Consider the following 23,730-nt stretch of genomic DNA (forward strand, 5'->3'; position numbering starts at 1 on the left):
GACATATAGGATCACAAAGGCTCATCCCTCTCAGCTGGCTGGAAGGGGCCGAGAGCTCTCTGTATATACTGTATGGGCTACTCGTATGTCTGCAGCGTTCAACAGATCCCAGGCTGATGATGATGTGCTTTGAATATGGACAAAGAAAGCTGCTCATTTACTGAATATGTAGCGCAGAGGAGTTTGTAGAAATATGGGTAAATGCTGCAAACAGGTGGTGAAGGGAAAAGCAGGTCAGCTGCTTAGTGTGCCTTCCTTTGTGCGAGTGTGTGTGTGTGTGTGTGTGTGTGTGTGTGTGTGTGTGTGTGTGTGTGTGTGTGTGTGCTACAGGTGTCCTACAGTCGAGTATCTTTACCCACAAGCAACGCAGACGCCGTGGCTGTGACGGAGTTAACGCTGCCGCTGAGTCAAAGGCGAGCGTTGCCGCAGGAGGAAAGAGTTTAACAGACTCCTTGAACTCATGTGAACCACCATGTGCTCTCTCTCTCTCTCTCTGTCTCTCTCTGTCTCTCTCTCGATGCACACTGCAGCTTAAGTCAGTCATAACCACAGCGGCGCTACAGAAACGGCAGCATCAGTTAAAAAAAGACCCTGTTTGTTTGTTTGTGTACCCTTTCTTCCTGGGAGCGGGTGGAGGGAGGGTGGGGGGGGATGACTAAGTGCAGCGAATCATAACTGAGTCAAGGAGAGTGCTGGTGCAGTGGAGAGACTCACCGAGCTACCTGTCACATTATCACATTATCGTCTCCTCTTTGTTTTCAGCCCCAACAAAAAAAAAAACGGGCTCCTTGCTCCTTTTGAAAGCGTTACCAAGTCATGATTTATGAAACGAAGCCATTTTGTCAGGCTAATTGCACGAAAAAAAGCCGGCTGCTGAAGCATCTGAGGACAAGTTATAACAGCCCCCTTTTTTAGATATACGGCAGACAGCTGGAGCAGGGAAGAGCCTGGACCGGAGCAAATCATCGGTCGCCAGTGTTGAGCCTGCGTGCAACAGACGATGACCCTCAGTTTGCAGCCGCCACATGAGCCCAGGTTTTTTTTCTTTTTCAGCAGTTTATTTTACAGCACGTTGCCTGGAGCAGAACAATCCGACTATAATAATATATAAGGATTTATGGGGTTATTTCTGCAGCAAAGCAACAGTGTTGGTTGACCCCCCCTCCAAATAAGTGCAGCAGCATGCTCCGACACACCTCCCGCCTCCTCCTCTCCCCCCCGTTTGTTCAGCCAGGAGTGAGGAGTGCTGTTTGCATTACAAGGTTCCCGTGGAGCGGAATGAAACGCAGACAGAGCTGTGAGCGAAACGAACACTCTCAGGGTGGCCCCCCGCGCTAATTACAACTGGGGTGCATTTACTGATTATAGTTAAGTGGTCCAAAATGGTCCCCTGCTCTCTGTTACATTGACCCGCTCCCTCCCCTGGTGGATGTGGTCAATAGCAGGCCTGTTGAGATGCCTTTCCAGTGAGGGAAGAGAACAGGGTCCAATCAGGCCCGTCTCCTCGCTTCATCTCGAAGCACAGGAAAGGAACGGAAGAGGGGGTTTTACATCAAAATGTACAACAAAGAGAGCGACGGAGTGGACAAATAACATGTTAAACTAATAGTTTGGCTTCTGCAGAGGTTAAAATGATTTCCCTTAAATGTTCTTTTATGACTATTCATGTCTGCAAAGACACGCGTGGTCAAACGGAAATTCGCGGAATGGAAATTACAGAAGTTTTTTTAAATCCTCGCTTAAAAATCCGGGGGAAGGAGACGGGCCCGGGTCAGAGTTTTTGTTATTCTCTTTCTTCCCCCGTTGCCTGCACCGTAACAGGAGGCCCCGCAGTGGGAGAGCAGGCCCGCGGTGCTGTAACAGCCACTGGATCACACAGGCTTTGATCTCCTGTGGGATAGACTTTAGGCCTGCTGATGAGGAGGTGGAGATCTCATACCCCCCTCTAGTGCCGGCTCACTAGCAGGTCTCTCTTTTTTTTAACCAAACGGAGCATATCTTTAGGCCGGGGTGTCACAAGCGCTGGTGGATTTGTTTGCAGTCTTTATTCACATGAATATAAAGTGAGCTCTGCCTCTGCTTTTCTGGATTGTTTTTCCTGAACACAAAGACAAAGAGGCCGTCTCTCACGTCGTCTCTCCTAAGGAGTTATTTCCTTTTTCTCAGAAGGGGTTTGAGTCTTACAACAGGTCTAGTGTTTTTACATAACCCTCACATAGTGATGTAATTCCTTCTCCCCCTGAATGCCGGTGTCAAAAAACCCCGGGACCGCGTCCCCGCTCGCCGTTCAGTCTGCTTGTGTCATAATCTCTCGTATGCCTGGCCCGCTCCCGCTCCAATTTATGTAATTAACTGATGTCATTGCTCTGGATTGCTTGCAAACACAGTATCACTGCAGCCCTGATTTCCCTAAAAAAAGTAACACAAATCCTTGTGGACCTGTGGTCTATTAAGGCTGTTATTCACATATAGTTATATGAGGGGGATATTAAAAGACAGAAAATAACAAGCCCCATTACATAAACATGGAGAAGTAAATGGGGTCGAAAAAAAAAAAGTTTATTTTATTATAAGAACTAGCAAAATTAATACATGCCAATTAAAGGGGCGAGCGCTTTATGAGTTTGGCTTGCAGACGTAGAGGGATTTGTGTGTGTGTGTGTTTAAATGGGTGTATAGCATTGTGTGAAACCTGTTCTTTTAGACTACAAATACACAATAATAGCACACAACATCCAGGCTCTGCTTTTACAAAAACAAAATAAATACTCCCATCATCATCGCTGGGTGGGACTTCTCCTGTTTGTGTACATGGGTGGCTGTTTGCACCCCTGTATGCACATCTGTGTGTACCAGCACAAACAAACATCCAACTGTGCCGGATGATTAGATTTCCAGGGCATGGTCAGCGGCTCGTATGAGCTCATGCATCTTTACAGTGTGAGGGAAGGCAGACGTTCTGGCAGAGCGAGCGGACCTGACCTACAAACCGTCAGACAGACATATAGACGGACGCTTAAGCCGGAGACAACCGGGGCGTCAGGGAGACAGGCTGGCAATCTAGCAGATTGGTGAGAGACAGAAAAACAGACAGGAGAGAGAGACAGGGAGGGGGGGGGGGGGTCTGGCTGCAGGGAGAGACGGTGCTTTGAATGAACATTTAGGTTAGACAGCAGACAACAGTTAGACAGGTTCGCAGCTGCCCTCAGACATAGAAGCAGCCATCCAGGACGCGTCGCATCGCTCCAGGCCCAGTGTCGGCCCTCCCGACTGGGGCAGGGACTCTGCCTCCGCCCCCCCAGAGGGGAAGTAGATCCAAGGACGTTTCCCGAAAGTTTCCACGCTTGCATATCTGATCTCAATCCAGCCTTGTTTGTTTGGCCTGCAACATGCTCCGCTGCACCGACCCACATTAACAGACTTAACCCTCGGACGGCCCGACGAACGCGTTCTCGTCTCATCACCGGCGTGACATTTAGGCTAGCGTGTGATGGGGTTTGTGTTTCCTGTGTCCCCGTGCACCATGCCTGATGATAATGAAGGGGGGGAAACAGGGCCAGAGGAGATGGGTGGGGTCAATATGCTAATAGTGGGTGTACATTTAGATGCCTCGCTACCAGCGTGGAGTGGTTTGGAGAGACAGGCTATCATTCTCCACCTCCTTTCCCCTCATTATCCCCCCGCGTCTCTCTCCATCTCCGTCCTCCCCCATCCCCTGCTTTCCGCTCTCATCTCTCTCCATGCCCTTCATCTTCTACCCCCCCTGCATGCACCCACCCGCTCCATCCCCTTCCTGGTAACCCCCCCCACACACACACACACACTCCAAACGCCTCTCACCCACAATATGAGATACATTTGTTTTCCTCCGCCCGGCAACGAGAGTGGGGATGCGTGGCATGCAAAGTGCTGATGTGTTGGTTTCTGGGTAATTATAACATCCCTCGGTCTCCAAGAAAAACTCTAAACTAATGTTTAATTTGCCTCTTCGCTCAAAGGAAGCCCTCCTTTGTTATTGCCGTGGCAATTAGCCGGAGCCAAGGCCCAGGCATTTCCTGTGATTGTTGCGATTTGCATAGAGAGCGAATCAAAGGGAGTATGGAGACCCTAAACCCCTCTTCTCTCGCCGCCATTACAACCACACAATCCTCCATTCTCACCTCTTCCTTCACTTCCGCCCCTCCCTCTATCACCGACTCGCCATCGGTGGCCTAGCAACCGAAACGTCAACCTCCGATACCTCTGTAAATTGCGGCTAGTTGACAGGTGGGGGATTGACTAACTGGAGGGCACAGCAACAACACTGATGTTTTTTCTCTCCTTTGATGAAAGCGGCAGAGGGTCATGTGTCTCCTCCCCTGCACGATCCCTAATGGTCATCCTCTCGTTTGAGCCGATAGCATCTAATTAACTGGCCGTTTCGTAACCGAGCTGGTCGCGTCCCGCCGAGGACGCCGCTAATGGAAGTTGCTAATTGAAGGTATAAACATACCGCGTGCAGATAAAGATGCTACGCCGGCCTCTGGACACACACACACACACACACACACACACACACACACACACGTGACTGCGGTGTTTGCAGCACGGAGGCCCATGTGTAGTTAATGGGATTATCAGTCAAAAAAATAAACAGAAGATGTTGGCGAACGTGCCGTTCTGCAGGTCCCGAGGGGGAAATCATTAACTAGCATCACGGCATCACCATGGCTTTAGTGTTCTCTGCTCCGTCCAGATAAGGATCCGGAAGGCTCCCATTGGCTCGTACCCTCCATCCAATCCCCCCCCCAGTTGACTTATTATTTCATTAGCAGCAGCGTCATATTGATTATCACCGAGTACCTTTCTTAAGTCTCCGTTTCCCACCCTGGATGAACTCCCACGCCGGCCCACCTCCGCTCCGGCTTTGCTAAGCTCGACTTTCATTAGACTACCTTGAATGAATTTGCATCGCCTTATCAGCACCTTCCTCCCGCGTCCGCGCTTACTATAATGGCACCACTGTGCGATACGATAGCCACGTTTGCTCCGCTGCTTCTCTCCGACGCTCTCATCAGATTATTAGAACTGGTATTTTCTCATTTGTGGGTTTTAGTGCTGAGAGCTGTGGCTTCGGGGAGCCTGTTTAGTGGAAAGAGAGAGAGAGATAGTTAGAAAGAGGAGAGAGAGAATGCAAATGAGATAAAAAAAAAAGAGGAGTAGGCAGGGAGCTAATGGCGAGATGGAGGGTAAGCTGTAGGGACTGTTAAACCTTAGGAGTGGCTAATCCATGAGATGGCCCGCTCTGAGCTCATCTGCTCTGGACTGGCGTGGTCGCGGCCGGGCGGGTGGCACATCCAGGGCCCCGGCAGTCAGACGTAGCCTCCTGATCTATATTTCAAAGCCAAGAGTGGAGAGGAATTCAGTAATGAGCTCTCATCTTCTTTTCGGTAGAGGAAGACTCTCTTTGTGGAACTAATTGAAAGTGGCATGTGGAGCGCCGGGGAGTACTTTGGGGGCCGTGCCACGTTTCAAGGGATGTGGAGAGATAAGTCTGCACGCCGCCGTGGCTTTTTGTGTCACGGGTCTGAAATAAACCGCTCGCCTTGTTTTCGAGAGCGATGCACTTTACGGCTGCCATTGTGGGAGGGGCGTTGTGTTTTTGTTTGTGTGTGTGTGTGATTTTGTCGACTGTAACCTGTGTCCATTTCTGAAATGACAACCCCTCCCTCCCCTTTAATAAATCTAGTTTTCTGTGTCAGCTCATCAGAGATGCAGTGTGTGTGTGTGTGTGTGTGTGTGCGTGTGTGTGTGTGTGTGTGTGTGCGTGTGCGTGTGCGTTTGTGCAGCCACGTGTGTGTGTTGTTTGGGCTCTCTGAGCAGTGGAGGAGCAGCTCTGATGGGAGATGGGCTTTCTCTATTTCAGATATGGAAATGGCCCCGAGACGTATGCAGTTAGACTGATATACTGCGTGGCATTTACCGAAATGATGAAACGGAGCCCGGCCTTAACTATTTACACACACACACACACACACGAACACTAACACACTCAGAGACATGTAAATGTACGATCAGTTGGGGTATTTTGCCGTGCTCGTCATTCAGCCTTTTAGATTTTTTGGTATATCATTTCCATTCTGTGGCTTCAGTGAGAAGCTTGTGGACACGAAGGACGTCATGTTGCTGAGGCTTCTTCATTTTTAGTATTAATTATATTCTGATATCCAGTCCGTCAACTCGTTCTCACCTTTAATTGATGGTCTGGTAAACGATAGCACACACACACCTTCTCCTGTCAACGATGAGCAGTCATGTCTCCGTGCTGCTTCGCAAACTTGTCACGTCCCTGTTTTTATTTATTGCATTGCGGGGGTCAGTTTCACATATCGACTGCTGTTGCTGTTTCGCCGGCAACGAGATAGCCGCGCACTACCAGATGAAGTTATTAGATTATGTCTGTTTGCAGACTCTTTTCTTTTTTTTTTACCCCACCTTAAAGAGAAAACCGCCGCTGCTGGGAAAATAAAGTGATATTCAATAGTAGCAGTATTCAAAAAAGACCTCATTAACATCCGGCTCTTTGTCATCTCAATCCACTGTTGTGCCACTTCATGTAAGCTGTGAATGAGCCGACATGGTCCCCTCCTTTCTCCTCTATTTGAAACACCGACGCCGGGGGTTGAAAGAGAAGATAGTTCAGGTTTTTTAGGGTGTGTTACACGATGAACAGAAAGGGGAGGGTAAATAATAATGGGGATGGTGAAAGTTGAGCCAGGGAGGCGAGGGAGCGGACCCCAGCTCGGTGCCCAGCTGTGAGGCTGTCCCCTGGGCTTCGGGAGGCTGTGGAATGTGGCTGATGTCTCTGTTTGGGCTGGAGATAGCGAAGGCCCGGGGCGTGCAGCTGTGAGCATTGATGTCTGGGAGAAGTGTGTGTGTGTGTGTGTGTGTTAAAAGGAGGAGAGCGGAGACATTTGTGGATGCATTTATGTGTTTTTTTTGCCCACAGCTTATGGGCATGTTTGTATTCATACTTGACGTCGGCCCACAGTCCCTATCTCTCAGGGAAAAGGAGCGACGTTTCAGACTCATTTCCTGTTTGAGGGTTCAGGCCACGCTCTTTCGCCCCGCTCGCCAGAGACGTCTGGAATGCGAGACAGAACCACAACAAGCTACCCCCCCTCAAGGATCGGTCGGTTTTGCCAGTCAGCTGAGAGCGGCTTTGTTGGGAGCGAGCCTGTCAGCCAGAGATGACAGCTCGCTTTTGTTCTGGAGCTTTCCTGTCCTGTCCTGGGCAAAGGGTCGGTTAAAGTGCATGGAGGAGCCGTAAAGCACCACTCCCTTACTCCCCCCCACCCCTCTTGTTTTTTTCCCGCCACTCTGATCCCCACTGGTCATATTTCCCACCCACCGACCAATTATAGTGCCCTATGTGTCGGGGAGAAGTGATCTGATTGGCTGTGTCGGGGGTGTCTGGGAGGTCAGAGCTGTGTTCATTTCACACTGTGTCCTTTTGGACTCCCTCCAGCAGCAGCACCCTCAGTGCACTCACACAGACAGCAGAAGAAGAAAATAGAGAGAGACAGAGACGGAGAGAGAGAGGGAGAGAGGGAGACAAATAGACGAGAAAAAGGGAGAATTCCTCCGCACACAGCCTTCAGCGCGATGTGATTTCTTGCCTGCGATATCGTAAACGTGTCATGTTTAGCGCCGTTTTAAAACATTCACATCGTACTGCTGCTCTACAGTCGGCGCTCATACTGTAAAAGTGTCTGATGCCTTCAACTCGACAACAGAAAGAAATATTCAGAGCCTGAATGCCTTTGTTGTGTGTGTGTGTGTGTGTGTGTGTGTGAGTGTGTGTTCAGTGAGAAGGCACGGTCTTCCCTCTGGGCAAGGTAAACCTAGACAGGAAAACACCTGGCTGGTTAAGGAAGGCAACCATCAGTTACAGAGCTGTCACAGGACGTGCATATCTGTGTGGAATGTTTTTTATCGCATGCAGACCACGATGAAAGCATATTTGTCATCTGGGTCCATGAAAGAGCAGAATCTTGTCTGTCATTAGAGTCCCAGAGAGCGACCGTCTCCAGTCTCAGGCAGCGATCGCGTCTTTTTTTGGACCGCTCGGCTCGTAAACACGACCTTTCCCCCCCGTCTGTATCGGTTTTTAACTCGGGGGCTGAATAGAAACCTAAAGACATAAGGGTGATTTGGCTTGCAGCCTTTCTCTTCATGTTTATGGCTGGATATGATTCATGGAAGTCATGCCTTATTATTATTTTAGACTTAAGCAATTTGAAGATGTCATTTTGAGCCGTGGGAAAATATAATGGGTATATTTCACTATTTTATTAACTAAACGATTCATGAGTTAACAAAAAAAGTGAATTCATAGTGAAAATAATTGCTAATTCCATCAGCAGCGTTAAGCTGTTGATGGGAGGTATGTATATTAACCCTTACTTACCCCCCAAATGTCCCTATATTGTGGACGTAGCAACACGATAGCCAGAATAGATCAATCCGTGTCAAATTACTGCTCCGATGGAATCATAGTTGTCTGCGTTCCTGTTGAGCGAGGCGGCGGCGGCAGGAATAACAATGTCGTTTTGTCCATAATAATTGAATCTTCAAGTGGCTACATGAAACGGATAATGCCGTATTGATTGTTGCTGTACAGTAATTGCTTTCCCTCAATAGAAAACGTATGGCATTAAACGGCGAGCGTGCGTTGGCTGGTTGGCGTGGTGGACCGTATATCGGGGTGAAATGATCACTCTCTATATGACAGAGGCTCGTAAAAAAAACAAAACAATGCAGGGGTATTGTCATTGCGAGGTGATTAACTGTGACTATACTGGCAGATGACTGCAGAGCACTCTGGCTTGGCCAAATTAATTACCTGTCATTGTGAATGATTGTTTTTGAAGACGTCTCGTGTTATTATTGCCCCGGCTCTAAGAGAAGGAGATCCCTCTGCAGCTCACCATGCAGCACACCTGTGTCTGATCCAAAGTTTTGTATTTGCTCTTTCATTGAGGAAGTATCTGACTTTATAAATCCATACGTGCACACAACCATGAATATGTGTGAGATTATTAAATGACCAGCAGCAGTTTCTCAGCCATAGACATGTGTATTAATGTTGAGCACACACCTGCCCCCCCCCCCCCCTCATGGTGTTGTCTCTGATCCTCTCTTGTAAGCCCAACAAAACAACACCGTGGTTCGTCTGATGAGGCTATGAGGGACTGGGCCTATTCGTCCAAAATTCCTTCCAAAAGCCTTAATAATCCTGCTGTTGTTTTCTCTACGTGATGACATTTCTAATTCTTGTCGGGGAAGAATGCAGCGTGACAAACCGGTGCTAAGAGCGTCTGAAGGCACAGCGGGCAGGCGGCATGCTGGGGGCAGATAGAGGAGGAGGAGGAGGAGGAGGAGACTTTGGGATCGGTGGAGGCTTCACCTTTCTACCGAAGGACGCTCAGGGAGGGGGGGGGGGGGGGGATCTGCTTATCTTCCTTGTGTGTGATAGCCGTCGTGCATGTATGATGTTAATTGTGGCGAAAAGGAACGGGAGGCGGTCAATCAAAGTGATCTGACCACATCTGGGTGACAATCTGGATCAGCCTCCATCAGCCTGTCCGATCCACACTAATTAACCGCGAGCCTGCTGCACTCCGGGGACCAAACGCACACATATATGCCACGAAGAAGACAGACAGACAGACAGACAGACAGAGAAACCGATGACAGAACGAAGGAGTGAGGCTGGGGAATCACATCCGGGAGGACTCTCTATACCTGCGTGAGGTGTAGTTACATCCGTCCGCGGCCCCGGAGCTCGTGGTGAGGTAGCGCAGCCTCGGGCGGCGAGAATTCATGTCACACACAGTAGAATTTGATTAGGCGGCCGATGGTATTACTGCCCGACTGGGAGGGAGGAAGGAAGGAAGACGGTAGTCAAACAAGGGATCGTGATGGAGAGAGGAGGGGGGAGGGTGGAGGTAGAGAAATGTAGTCCATGTACTGTATGTCAGCTCGGGTTGGGGGTGGGGGTGGGGGGGTATCGGTGGAGGGGGATTTTTTGCCTTGCAAATCGCTCCCCCATGTGCTCTTTCACTTGCCCCAGAAATACGGAACTAGTCAACCAGAGCAGCGTTTATGATTGAAACTCTGTATGTGCATGTGTGTTTTGCGTGTGTGCGTGTGTGTGTGTGTGTGCGTGCGTGTGTGTGTGTATTGAATGGCAGGGAGACGTATGTCATTACGGGAGGACGGCGCCCCCGTGGCTCCTAGCTGTATGTTCTCGGGGCGCCGCATTTCAAATGGATTTTCGGCGTCTGTTGTTTTACCACATATCCAGTACGTACGGCTCCGCCAGCAGACCGCATTGATTCTGAACCCCCCCCTCCCCCTCCCCCTCCCCCCTCCACCTCCCTCTCTTTCTCCCACAGCACCATCACTTGATCTCTGTCTCAGTCGCCCTAAATCAACAGACGTATCAATGCAGAGCCTTTTGCGATTTTTCTCGCTCCGGACTGAAGCAACTTCTGGAAGAAACCAGACAATAAAAAGACAATAATGTCCCCTCGGCCAGCCAGCAGGAAAATACAGACAAACCGCCAAGAGGGACACAGACAGACAGACAAGCAAGCAGGCAGATGAGATGGAGATTGGTTTGACCAGCAGTTTACATAACTGCCGTGCTGGGCTTTTCGTCTGAAAGGCTGTGATTGAATATAACGGTGGATATAAGGTCTATTTTGCCGTTTGGGGCTGCTGTGGATTGCCCTGAGCCGGACAGATTGGAGCCGGAGTGAAAGGTTTAAGTCTAGCTCGCTGATTCCCTCGTACACGCTTAATTTGCTGAAGTGATCAAGGCTTTGGTTTCAGCATCCCTCCCTCTCTGCCCGTTAATGCTGCTTTCCTGTCTGTTTCGGTGAACGTCCGCGGTGACGGGGCTTGCCAGCTGGTTTTGACTGAGTGACTGCATGCTAGAATGTGTTATCGTCTGTCTGCATTTCTGCCTTTGGTTGGCCGTCGCCCCGCTCCTAGCCAGCTCTCTCATGACCCACATATTTCCTCTGGGCCTTGTTGACAGTGGGGGGAGCACAGACTAACAGAGAATGAGGGTGCGATGGCATCATCCTGAATGGGTGGCGGGCGATTTAATACTTTCCGGGAAACCGTGGCTCTCTTTTTCTCTTGCGAAACAAACTTTTTTGTTTGCCAGGATATGATATAAGCTCCCCATTTTCAAGTCTTTTTTCTGCTCATGCCTGAGGGTCGGGTCAGTGTCTGGCCAGTGGCTGCTACACTGGCCTAATGCTGCCTGACTGACAATCTACCACCCTAATAGGCCTGGAGAGACTTAAGGCTCACTCTTTGCGTCCCCTACATCTTCTCCAGGCGGTCTGCTCCACAGAGAGCATCACTGTATGACATGCCCATCATTTACCGATCGCAAATGCTTCCCGGCACTCTCCCCTTCGACAAGGGAGGCAGAAGGGACTGTGTTTGGGTGTGTGTTTGTACGTGGGTGGGTGTTGATGGAGAGGGCATCCATCTTCCATTGTTGTGCCCACCCCACCCTCTCCGTCTTTCCTTGCCTCATCTCCTTTCTGTCGTTCCTCCCTCTCCCTCCACCTCAGTTGAAAGGGGGCCTGTCCCTTTGACCCCTGCACCAGGCGATGGGGGTTGGGGGGGCGTAGAGGGCACTACAGAGGGTCTGTGCACAGCCAGCTGGTTGCAGGTGGAAATGAGATGTATTACTTGGGATCAGCCGCCTGTTGGTGAATAATAATATCCACAGGAACGAGTTAATCACCGACCGGGAACGGTGAAGCGCTACATGGACGTTTAAACGAGCAACCGGGCCGCGCTGTAGCTGCACTGTTTGGCTTTTATCGTTGTTAGGGTTGCTAATGGAAGCTGGTTGGGAGCGGAGGGAGAAGAAAGAGAAAGGGTGGGTGGACAAAAAAAGAAAAAAAACAGCTACTACATGGACTCTTCTAAGGGGAGGACAAAGTAGCACCAAACGTATTGCCAATAAAACACGTGTTTGATGTCTTGTGTTACCTAACAGTTAATCTGATATGTTATCTAACACCGCTGTGAACACAGGCCCCGTTTTGAAAAAAAAACAAGCTCGTGTGTAATGACATAGTGAGAGAATGTGACACATCCCGTGTGCTAATATTGACTGTGCCACGCTTCACCGGCGGGGCTCACCACGCGCCATGTTGGCCGTGGCGACTCGGTTCCAGTTTGCTGCCTCTGAGGCCGCCGAGCTGAAATGTGCTTCAGGTCGAGTTGGATCGGCAAACCGGCGTCGCACGCAGCTGTCGCTCAGGTTTTGCATTAGCCGATGCAGTCGAGTTGCTGCAATCACAACTCTATCAACGCTACTTATACGTGTCTGCAAGTTGCCCTGTTGCTTTTTTTGTTTTGTTGCATCGACACATTAACCAACGCTTTGGGTGTTGACCCCCCCTTCCTCCTTCCTTTGTAATGGATTGCTAGGGCAATAGGGAATACTAATACAAAGTAAAACAGTGACAGCCTCGTCAGCACTTTCACTGCCGTTTACTGGGAGTGAGAGAAATATAAAAACACAGAGGGAGGCCTGTTTTCAGGACCTTGAACACCAGGAATGTCGCCCCTGTTAAGGTAGTGAGATGACATCTCTCAAGGACTCTCTGACCGTCTCTAAATTTAAATGCAATCTACAGTCTCTGCCTTACATAGCTGTGCATTTCCATGAACGGCAATTTCTGATGCGCCGGGAGCAGGTGGAGCTTTCGTAGAGAGGTGCGGTTTGCGCTGCGTGTGTCTCGGGTAGGGCCGACGCTCCGGCGAGCCACAGGTGCGCGGCGGTCGGGGGATGGAGCGCTGCACATTGATTTCACAGCCAGGGACGGCCGAGCAATATACCTGGAAAAGTGCTTCTCCGCGGTGAGTCTTCAAAGAGGTTGTGAGGGCATGAATATATAGATGGGTGGCCCCGCGGGAGGATGGGGAGTCATTCACGGCACCAGACCGAGCCTTTTACATTAGGGAAGGAAGGGCTGAGGCGTGGGATGTGGAGTGGTGAAGAGGCTGAGAGAAGAGAGGGAAGGAGATCGAGGGGACAAAAGTCAACGGCAGGCTCTTTTTTTCATGGAGTGCTTTTTTTGCTTTTAGTACTGGATGGCTATCTCTCTGCCCGACCAGCACTATGTCACAACACTGCTTTCAACATACCCAGTATTAGATCTTATTTACCTTCAGTATACCTCATGCTCTTTTCTCATAACTGCCTGCTTATTGGATAAAACAGATTTATAACGGCTAAGGAGGATGTCTTTCAAACAAAAAGGAAATCAAAGATCAAACCAATTATTTTTAACTGGCTGACCCCTCTGTGTGTGTGTGTGTGTGTGTGTGTGTGTGTGTGTGTAATTGTGGTCCATTTCTGTGTGTGTAAATGCTGCGGGGGTTCCAGGGATCCATCGGTCTCCCGTCTGGAGCCAAGCTAAGGGAAGGTCAGCCTGATGGATACATCCTGGCATGGACACCGCCTGTGATGTCAGCTGTGTGTGTGTTTGTGTGTGTGTGTGTGTGTGTGTGGGCAGGCAGGCAGGCCAGCCAAGCCCAGGCACGGTTCAACAGAGCAGAGGGCGGAGCGGGGAGCGGGGAGGGAGCGCTGTAGCTTGGCCTTGGCGCCCTAGTTTGAGGGGTTTTGTTGAAGGGGGTGTAGGGGTTTGGCCGTGCTGACAGAGGGGGGTGGGTGAAGGGGCTGAGGTGCATGGGGTGGGCTGGGGTGGGCAGAAGAAAGCCTCCATTCATGAGTCGTGCCATCTCGGGCTCCCAAGAGGACTGGGACTCATCAATGACCAGGCCAGCTGGGAGGATGTCAGCATGCAGACTCTCTCTCTGTCCCTCCGTCTCTCTCTCCCTCACCCTCACCCATCTCACCCTCCTTCTTCCTTTTGTCAAGGCCCAGTGCTGTCAGAGCCACTAGCCCGAACACTGAGACCTCTCATGCACTTGGGTCCCCATAGAGAGAGAGAGAGAGAGAGAGCCCCTGGCTAGCTGGCGGTTAGCACACCGTCTGTGCTCTCTTTGACATCGATGGTCTGCAGCGAGAAGCTCACCGCCACCCTCCGAGATGCACCGTCTGCGGTAGCCATGCCAACCGGAGACGAGCTAGGTGGGGTGCAGCTTAAACGCTGATAAATTGGCGGTGTCAGCCGAATGTAACACGCTCAGGTTGGTATATCCAAGCGCCTCCGTTACAGAGAAGACCAGGTGGCATGAATGTAGTTTAAAGGCATGCAAGTGATGTGGCTCCATGTGATCCCCCGATCCTCTAGCGCCACTATGAGGTCCACATTCGTGGCTCGGACTGAAATGACTCAAATATTGGCTGGAGTGCCATTTAGATTTGGTGTGGGCCATCATTAGGTCAACATTTTAATTGGTTGTTTTTGACCAAAATATCTGCAAAACTAATGGCATGGCATTCCCATGTACTTTCATGTTTAGTGCTAATTAGCACATGCTAGCTTACAAACACGCTAAACTACGATGAAGGTGAATGCCTCGTCCTAATGAGCTTAAGTGCATAAGTGCAGCCTCACAGAGCCACTAGACTCTTAGTCTTTGTTCATCTTTGACCCACAAAGAGACAATGACAGGTATAAAACGGTCATTTACACCCCAGAATTCCATTAACCAAACAGTCAAATAACAAAAATGTGACCACTGAACACCTGGCTGCCTGTGCTGTTTTTTTTTTTTTTTATTATATATTCAATATAAATCAAGTGTGGCATCCCATCTAGCATCAAAAACTGGTCCAATCTGCATAAATTGTCAATCTCGTGTGCTCTGCTACTTTGGGAGCGAAAGGGGGGGGAGCAAGGTTTGTAAGCGGCACAGATGTGTGTGCTGTTTATCACTGCCAGTGAAAGACCTGCATCAGCAGCAGCTGTGGGGCGCTTTGCATGCGATGGCAGCGGTGCATCGGCTGGGGCAGATTTGCATTTGTGGTTTCATATCATGAGCAACGATGTTACTCCCTCTCTCTCTTCCTTCCTCCCTTCCTTTGCTCTCTTTCTTTGTCTCTCTCTCTCTCTCTCTCTCTCTCTCTCTCTCTCTCTCTCTGACTTTCGCTGAACGGGAGGAGCTTTTCTGCGAGAGGCCGGGGAGCCATGAGAACAGCCTAAGTAGAGCACTGGAGCATAACCCAGGAAGGTTCAGGGTGGAACGGCTCCAAGCATAACATCAACACGAGCAAATCTCTCCATCGCACACGAGGGCAAAGTCCATGCGGTCGTGACACGCAGCTATACACACATCCACAGAAACTCATACCTAATTCTGAAAGTACAGTCTGTTGAAACTGGGTGTTATGAAAGCCACCTTTCCGACATCAAATGTGACCTCTCGGTCAGCTCCGCAGTGTTTGTGAGCTGTAGTATGGATTACATAGACGGTGTGTTTGAAGTGACTTAGTTCAGTGTCTTGGCCAAATAGAAAAGAGGCAAAGTTGAAGGTCCCGGGGTCCGCATGTGTCCACTGGAGTCGCAGTGATCTGGAGGACCATCTGATGAAAGAGTTTCCTGTGGCTTTCATCTCCACAATGATGTGTTTTGATGGGGGGGGTTCTTGCAGCTGAGGCAAGAAGCAGCTTCATGTTGTGAGAACAGCCTTTTTTTTCTCTGCAGCTTGCAATGGCTCATACATATTTTGTGTTCTTCAAAGTCAAATTAGGTTTTTTTTTTTTGGAGAGCTCACAAAAATAAATAAGGCAGTATATGTTTAGTGCTTTTTGTCTCAGAATGAATCCTATTTAGATGACAAATGCGCCGCAGAACTGGCGTATTGGTTTCATTATGTCGTAAAAAAGAAAGGTAGAACGCGCAATATCTGTGATGATGATGGACTGCTGCCTGTTTCTATTATCAGACGGCGTGACAAGTAAAAGAGTTGAAAGCACCGCCGGTGACATTTGAATCCATAAATAGAACATAACAATCACAAACATCTGTATGTGTGGATGTCAGAGGGGGAATTTGTCATCAGAGTGTTTCAGCAATTTGACTTGGGGTTGTCTGACGACTTTAAATTGACCAAATAAATGCGGGATAACGAGATGGTTGTAGTGTGTTTACTGCGTGTTTGTGGATTCCTCGGGTTTGATTGAGCGCATCTCCCTGATGATGGTAGGAGCCACAACTAATTCTCCTGGAGGACCGGGAGTCTAGAGTCTCTGGGACCGGCCCTAGCATCTCTGGGACCGACTCTAGAGTCTCTGGGACCGGCTCTAGAGTCTCTGGGACCTGCTAGTGTCTCTGGGACTGCCTCTAGAGTCTCTGGGACCGTCCCTAGAGTCTCTGGGACCGGCTCTAGAGTCTCTAGGACTGGCCGTAGAGTCTCTGGGACCAGCTCTAGCGTCTCTGGGACCGACTCTAGAGTCTCTGGGACCGGCCCTAGCCTCTCTGGGACCGACTCTAGAGTCTCTGGGATGGTCCACTGCTGTCATTGTTCCCTTATGTCCCCAGTGAAAGTCCAGCCGTTCTAACAGGCTGTTTAGAGGTGGATCATGCTGACCCGGTCCCGGTGTCCATCTCCTCTTCTTCCTATACCTTCAGCAGACCTCGCTGTCCCCGACCCCCCCACCACCACCACCACTATCGCCTCCTAGCAGGCTCCTTTATGCCTCTTTGGCAGCTCCGTGATAGACGCCTCGGCTCATTGTGTGTGAAGGTGTCTTTGTATCGGTGTGTAATGGTGCCCTAAGATACTGTTGCTAGAGTGTTGTCTTGGTGTCTGTTCCACCGCTGCCCTCGAGACCCCAATAACCGCCGTCTTTGACAGGATCTCCGCTGCCCCCCTTTTATTTGCTTTATTCGTGCCTCTGCCTCTCTTGAACTCTCTACCCAGAATCTCATCGTCTGTCCTCGTGGAATCTTCTGCCTTCCCATATTAGACACATCTCAGTGTACAATGAACGGCTTGTGCCCTCTTTCCATTTAGTCTTCTTTTTTTGTTGTTGTCGGCGAGCAGTGAATAGAAGCCAGGGAGCTACAGTTGGAAATTAGCTTTTAAGTATGTGAGGTATGTTCATTCACTCTCCTCAAAAACCCTCCCACCCCCCCCCCCGTTCCAAAACAGGCATATGAAGTCCTATAGCGCCCCCCATGCTGTTTCCCATATTGTCTGTTTCCCTGGTACCTGCAGTTCTGCCGGGACGGAGGCCAGACCCCCACGTTCCTCCTTCTACAACTCAAACCCTGCCAGAGCCTGCCCAGACTTAGAGGGTGGGGGGCCGCTAGCCTAGTTACCATGGGAACGGCAGTCAACATTGTGAACCCGGGGACACGACTGTGAAACTTTCCAAGATCAGCCTTAGGATCCATGTGATCCGTGTGTCTCAGAAATAGTGAGGGATTGCTCCTGAGATAAAGGATTAGCTTCAGTCTAGAGGTGAAGTCACCCAGTGATTGACTTTCACCGATATGCGTCCCCCCGTATGCCGACGACAGCCCGAAGAACCTCTTGAAAGAGATCTGGATTGTTCGAGAGCAGAGTCACTGTGTTCTCGGTTATTTTAAGCCGCATCGGAGACGTGAGCTCACAAGAAGCGTATTAGTCTTTCTGACAGGATATAAAACATGTTGAATGGAAGTTGGCAATTCTTTTGGACTCCAGTTGCTGCTCAAGTAACTGAAGCAATATTTTTTCTTTTTTTCTATCAAATTATAGATATTTATCTTCCACAAGTAATGGTCCCTTTCTGTATCATTGCATGTGTATGTCTGGTCAAAACAATGCTTTATTAAGTCAGATGCAGACGGATGAAGCTCATTGCATGCTCTACAGAATATTAATGTTGGTTTTATTTGAATGCATAATCGTTACCATGTTGCTTTGTGGCTCTGGACCATGGAATACCCTATATCGCTACACAATCCACGTATCTGACCAGCAGAGACGGGGCTCAGTTATTGTTGCCCCTGCATGCTTATCCGTCACATAATCCGCTGCCTGGTGCCTTGGAAAACTGTTAAACAGGTGAAAAAGTAGCAACCCGACTGTGCAAGGCCACATGGAGTGATCAATGTTAAGATAACATAACATCCTCCAGACATTGAAGAGTAATGGATTGACTGATTAGCTGTCTTGGTGTGGAACTGTGGATCCTCAAAATGTGCATTTCTGTGTTTACGTTGTGTAATTAGATCTTTTTGGCTTCGGGGAATTTTGCTAAAATGTGTGGACACTCTCAGACCCACTCCTACAGAACGCAGCATAGATGATTCCCTCTTCTGAGCTCATAGGAAGTGTGAAAAGAAGCTCCTCACCATGCATTCGCAGATATGACTTGATATCACAAATGTCATGCTTGCTTTTCTACATCTTTTCTACATCATGATTTCTAACAATGTTGTTTCCTCTGTCCGCAGGGCACCAGAGATCATCCTGGGCCTGCCGTTCTGCGAGGCCATCGACATGTGGTCCCTGGGATGTGTGATAGCCGAGCTCTTCCTGGGGTGGCCCCTCTACCCAGGAGCCTCAGAGTTTGACCAGGTAACACATGATGCGTGCTTCCTCCTGTCTGGGAGTTCATGTGCAGTTACTGGTATGCATGTCTGTGTGCGTGTACTCTCTCTTCGTGTGCTTGGGAGGGTGGGATGCGTCTTCGATCCCCCTGACAGCCCCCGATGATTCTCGCGCAGCCTCCCTGTTTATCTGAACAGATGCCACGGAGCCACTTGTCCAATTAGCGGAGCCCCTGTGCTCCCGAGCAAGACATCGCCCGCGTTCCCCCTTCTCTATCAGTCAGACGAGGCTCAGTGGGGAAACCTTGAGCGAGTTGTGCTCCATCACTGAACAAGCTCGCCTGATTTTTCTACAAGACGCCGGAAAACTTTGCAAAGTGTCTCATTTACAAGTTTCAAATCAATCTTTAGACTCTGGAGCTGAGGTCATGTTTGGGTGCCGTGCGTTTTGGGTTTTTTAAAATCTGGAGTTGTTAATTTCAGCCCAGATTTTCAATCTGCCAATAGGACATCAATCCTAACGTTTTTTTTTATCTGATTCATTTTGCTCCCTGATATAATATAACACCTGGGTCAGTCATGCATATGATGTGGAAAGTCTCAAATGCATTATCCATCTTCATGTCTTGCAGATTCGGTACATCTCGCAGACACAGGGTCTTCCTGCAGAGTATCTGTTGAGTGCGGGGACAAAAACCACCAGGTTCTTCAACAGAGACCCCGACTCCACCTATCCTCTCTGGAGACTCAAGGTACGACTGGAATGATACACATGCACGCACAAAAATGCACAGATTCCTCCCGGTAGCATAAAGCAATCATCACTTTAAGAGCTGGGGATACTTTTCCCGGGAATATCTGTCATTAATAATCTCTGAAAGTGAGGTAATGAGAGGAAAATAGATCTTTTTGAGAGCATTTCAAACCCCTCCCTTTGTTCCTCCCTGAGTTCTTGACTGTATGGACCTGCAAATACTAATCCATCATTATCTCATCCATACCTATCTGCAGGGTATGTCTGCTCTGCCTATCCCAGCAACACACCACGCCAACACTGATGATGATAATTACCATTTAAATCATGATATTTAGCAACATAAAGCACATAAATCAGATGCTTTCACTTGCCCGTGGGCTTTTAGAAGTTGTCGCAACTTTTTTGCTCAAAGTTCTCTCTGAGAAACCTTCGAGATTAGGAGCCATTTAAAGACAAGGGGGGTCCTGAAGATAAATGTGTAACAAACGTGCACCTGACTCCGCTGCTGTAACTCCTCATGTTTTTCTCAGTGTCTTCCCTATGTGGAAAATCAAACGTCAAGGCATCCCCGACCACTTATTTTTCCACTCTGAAGAGTGATTGCTCAGCTTTCATTTGACCTTACCATCTGTTTTCACATAACAGCGAGCTCTGCTGACTACAATTAAAAAATATCATGTGTTCCGTCAGGAGGTTTCTATAGTCAACTCAGATTAGCTTTGTGTACATTTTTTTAAAACCTTTTGAAAAGGAAAAAAAAGAGCCTTTTAAGTTTTAAGTTTATACTTGTCCGCACGGTTTTCATACAGTTTACGTAAATGTGTGTCTGTGGACTGCAGTTTATATTCTGCGTATTGTCTCAGTGATATAGTGTGTGCCTCCACATGCCATACCCCCCCCCCCCCCCCCCTGCTAGATGAGTGTCTGTGTCCTACCCCAGGGTTGCTCGGAGGGCAAGCCGAGTCCTGCTGCACATCAACAACAAGAGGCTGTAATGAGCCAAATGTAAATAGTACATTTCCAGAGGGGAAGTGTGATAGGATTTGAGAAGAACATCTGCTTCTTGTCTCCCGCAGACGCAAGAGGACCACGAGGGTGAAACGGGGATCAAGTCGAAGGAGGCTCGCAAGTACATCTTCAACTGCTTGGACGACATGGCGCAGGTACGCCGTCTCAATATCGCTAAAAAACGTCTCTTTATCTCCCACGAATCACACAATAGATGTTTACTATTTGCCTTTTTTTGCTCTGTCTTTTGACTTGAATCGCATGCATTTGAAGCCTCGGGTCGACGGGTGTGCTCAGGTCCCCGACCACCAGGTCCGAGAATTATCCATCAGATATTTGAAAGCATTTAAAATATTTATCCTGCTCGGGCTGCCTGATCTCCAGATGCCGTGTTGTCTCTGCAGCTATATAGGATTTTTCCCAAAGTGAAATGAAAGCAGCTGTTCCCCTCCTCGGCTCGGCCTCAGCTCCTCATTTTGCTCGACCGCCGTCTAATATGTAACAGGCAGACAATTGAGGCGAACATGTGGTGAGGGCGGTTAATGTACATACACAGTTTGCTTTCTTATTTAGGCCGGAGTGTTGTGGCTTCACTTTGAGCATGTATAAAAATGTTTTACTCTCAAAACCGCTTCATCCAGACCAGCTCAGTGGAGTCTTCATGACTCTCCCTGCAGTTTGTCACCTCACAACATCTTACATAACCCCATACATGTATTTCCTATATGGAAAATCACAGCCACTGAGCTACATGTAATGTCACTCTCCCCCTGTAACTCATCATCTCCCCCCACGGTGGGAAAGTTCACACGCAGCCATTACATTCAGACAGGAACGCGCCTGACAGGGAGGTGATACTAAGTGTTATTTTGTTCCCTCTCTTTGGCCAAATGCTGGTTCCGCCGGCGATGTGACACCGCCATGGAAAATTACAGTTTTTTTTCCCAGGGGCCCCTTTTCGAATCTGCGGTCTGTTGTCATCACGCGCCTCGATCCTTCCACTGATAGACGCACCGTGAGATACGATCTAAGCAGGTGGATTTTTTTTTGTTAAAATGACCATCTTGGTACGCGACCGGCGGCGGCGGCAGCGGCGGCTTCTGGAGACTGTCCATGTGGATAAGTAGTGACTTAAGTGATGGAGACAATTATGGTCGTCCAGTAACGCCCAGGGGCCGTTGTCAGGCCCGTCTGGAATAACATGCTGTTGGCTGGGACAAGATAGTATCGCTGCCTGGGCTTGTTGAGTACACACACACTCACACACACACACACACACATGCAGCACAGAGTTTAATGAAACCAACCTGCGCCGGTATGATATCCCATGGGTCATCTCTGTCTCCATACGCTTCAAGCTCCGCATCCCATCTTCTCACTGCTGCCGCTCAGACTCCGCTTACTACAAAAACAACAAAAAAAAAGAAGCAGAGAGGAGCTCCAGCAGAGCTTAATGTGGGAGAAAAAAAACACCTTTTTTTTTAGCCCCATCTAACTATCCCCGGCCGTATAAACAAGTCAGCATTGTGGACATCTGTCTCTGCGTGTATAATGGATGATGTAGCTGAAGGCCCTGAAATACAGACAGGCTGGGTGCCAGGAAGAGATAATGAACCTCCTCTCAGTCGTGGGAAATGTGGGGAGGCTTTAGTCACAAGTATATCTAATTTGAGTAAATCAGAGACCAATGCAGGACCCTGCACGAGGCTTGATGTAGAGGCCCGGCTCTGAAAAAAAAAAAAAAAGCGTTCGCTTTGATCTGCGATCCTTCAGTATCTCTGTTGATGGGAGTGAATCCGAGGCAGCGTGGCCTTCGCTCCGTCTCTCTTTTATAGCACTTACAAATATTCGCTCTCTTCTAGTTCCTGCAGAGAAATAAATTGTATGGATAAATCTGCACGCGTCGTATAGTGCTGTGCAGGAGTCGAGCCCCGGTCTCCCGAGGCACAGCCTGATCTGTCTCACGGCTCGACATCTGCCATCGCTGCCCTCGCTGCCGAGTAGCATGTCAGAGCTCCCCGCAGCACAGATGTGGCTCCATAAAGAGCTGTTGACATGCCAGGCACGCGAGACTGACCATATTAGTCGCCCGCCTGTCCTCATGATTTTTAGTTTTTTTATTTCCATGAAAAAGTCAAACGTCGCCTTTTGCTGTTATTGAAAGAAAGAAGCGTGAAAATACGTTTTTTTTTTAATCTAGTATATTAAAATATCTTAATTTAATGGATAAAACAGTTTTTTCCTCTTCGGGGCTTCTGCTTATCCAGTCTGATTATTGTGGCGGACCCAAACTCCCCAACCAAACTGTGTTCACTCCCCAAAGTCATCCCTTTCACGAAAGGCAGAGGACGACGTGATTATTTCTCACCTCATTCTGCAGATTATTCCTTTATCACAGGCAGGCGGAGGTGGCGGGCGGAGAGGGAAACGGTCACAGAGCCTGAATAACCTGCACAGAGGAGGAGAATTGAATCAGATTTGCGGTATGACTGGCAGCACATCTGATAGCTCCTGAAGCAGGCCGACAGATAAGCGCTGCGTCTTTATTAAAAACAGCCCCGTTACCTCTGCATGGCAGTCACAATAAACAAGGCTGCCTGTCTGTCTGCCGCTGTCTGACAATCTGCTTGTTCGCTTAAAAACCCAGACTGGGTGTATCACGACCTTGTCCCATTCCTCACCCATCCACAAAAAGTAAAACCTTCGAATTCGTCCCACAAATCAGTCCCTGTTGTCGCGTTTCATCAGAGGGAAACATTAGCAGGGATCCAAGTTTATCCTCAACCTAAGCTGTGACGTTAAATAACATGATGTTCCGAGCCGGCTTCCCAGAACACATTTAATGTGTGTCATGTCAGCTTTCCCAGAGGCTAACCAATGGCAACCTTTATTGGGTTCATGGTTCTTGTTTGTTTTCACTTCTCGGCCGGGAGATAAAAATCTCAGCGAAGGCGCCGGGAGCACATTTCAAGTGGTGCTATATATATATATATGTATACACCAGTGCAAATGTTAATAATGTCAAGAAGGTGCAAGGTTATCACCGGACGCGATGACACTCACACCAACACCCTAACTGATGAGGCCTTGTGAGTATTAATAGGCCTCTCTGTGGGAATCCGTTTTTCTCTGTCGTCGCCCTGAAATACTCAATCAGCCTTTATGCTGAGATGCTTGTGTTTTGTTCCCGTGCCTCCAGGTGAACATGACGTCGGATCTGGAGGGGAGCGACATGCTGGCGGAGAAGGCCGACAGGAGGGAGTTCATCGACTTGTTAACCAAGATGCTGACCATCGACGCCGACAAGAGGATCACCCCCATCGAAACGCTCAACCACCCCTTCGTCACCATGTCGCACCTCCTGGATTTCCCACACAGCACACAGTACGTGCCGTGTGTTGGTGTGATTGTCATTTCAAACATCTGCAAGAA

The 23,730-nt window shown here is 49.0% G+C and overlaps 1 protein-coding gene across 3 annotated transcripts in view; it reads left to right on the plus strand.

Annotated features, from left to right (window-relative positions):
* hipk2 (homeodomain interacting protein kinase 2) overlaps positions 1-23,730 on the plus strand; it is a 65,937-nt gene that overhangs the window by 26,643 nt on the left and 15,564 nt on the right. For all 3 annotated transcript variants that reach the window (XM_084016644.1, XM_084016643.1, XM_084016642.1), the window contains exons 3-6: positions 18,438-18,561; positions 19,166-19,285; positions 20,367-20,453; positions 23,498-23,682. In XM_084016644.1, the coding sequence (XP_083872770.1) occupies positions 18,438-18,561; positions 19,166-19,285; positions 20,367-20,453; positions 23,498-23,682 (516 nt within the window). The remainder of the gene's footprint in view (positions 1-18,437; positions 18,562-19,165; positions 19,286-20,366; positions 20,454-23,497; positions 23,683-23,730) is intronic.

This window comes from Eutrigla gurnardus, assembly GCF_963514095.1.
Source record: "Eutrigla gurnardus genome assembly, chromosome: 9".
Taxonomy (NCBI): Eukaryota; Metazoa; Chordata; class Actinopteri; order Perciformes; family Triglidae; genus Eutrigla; species Eutrigla gurnardus.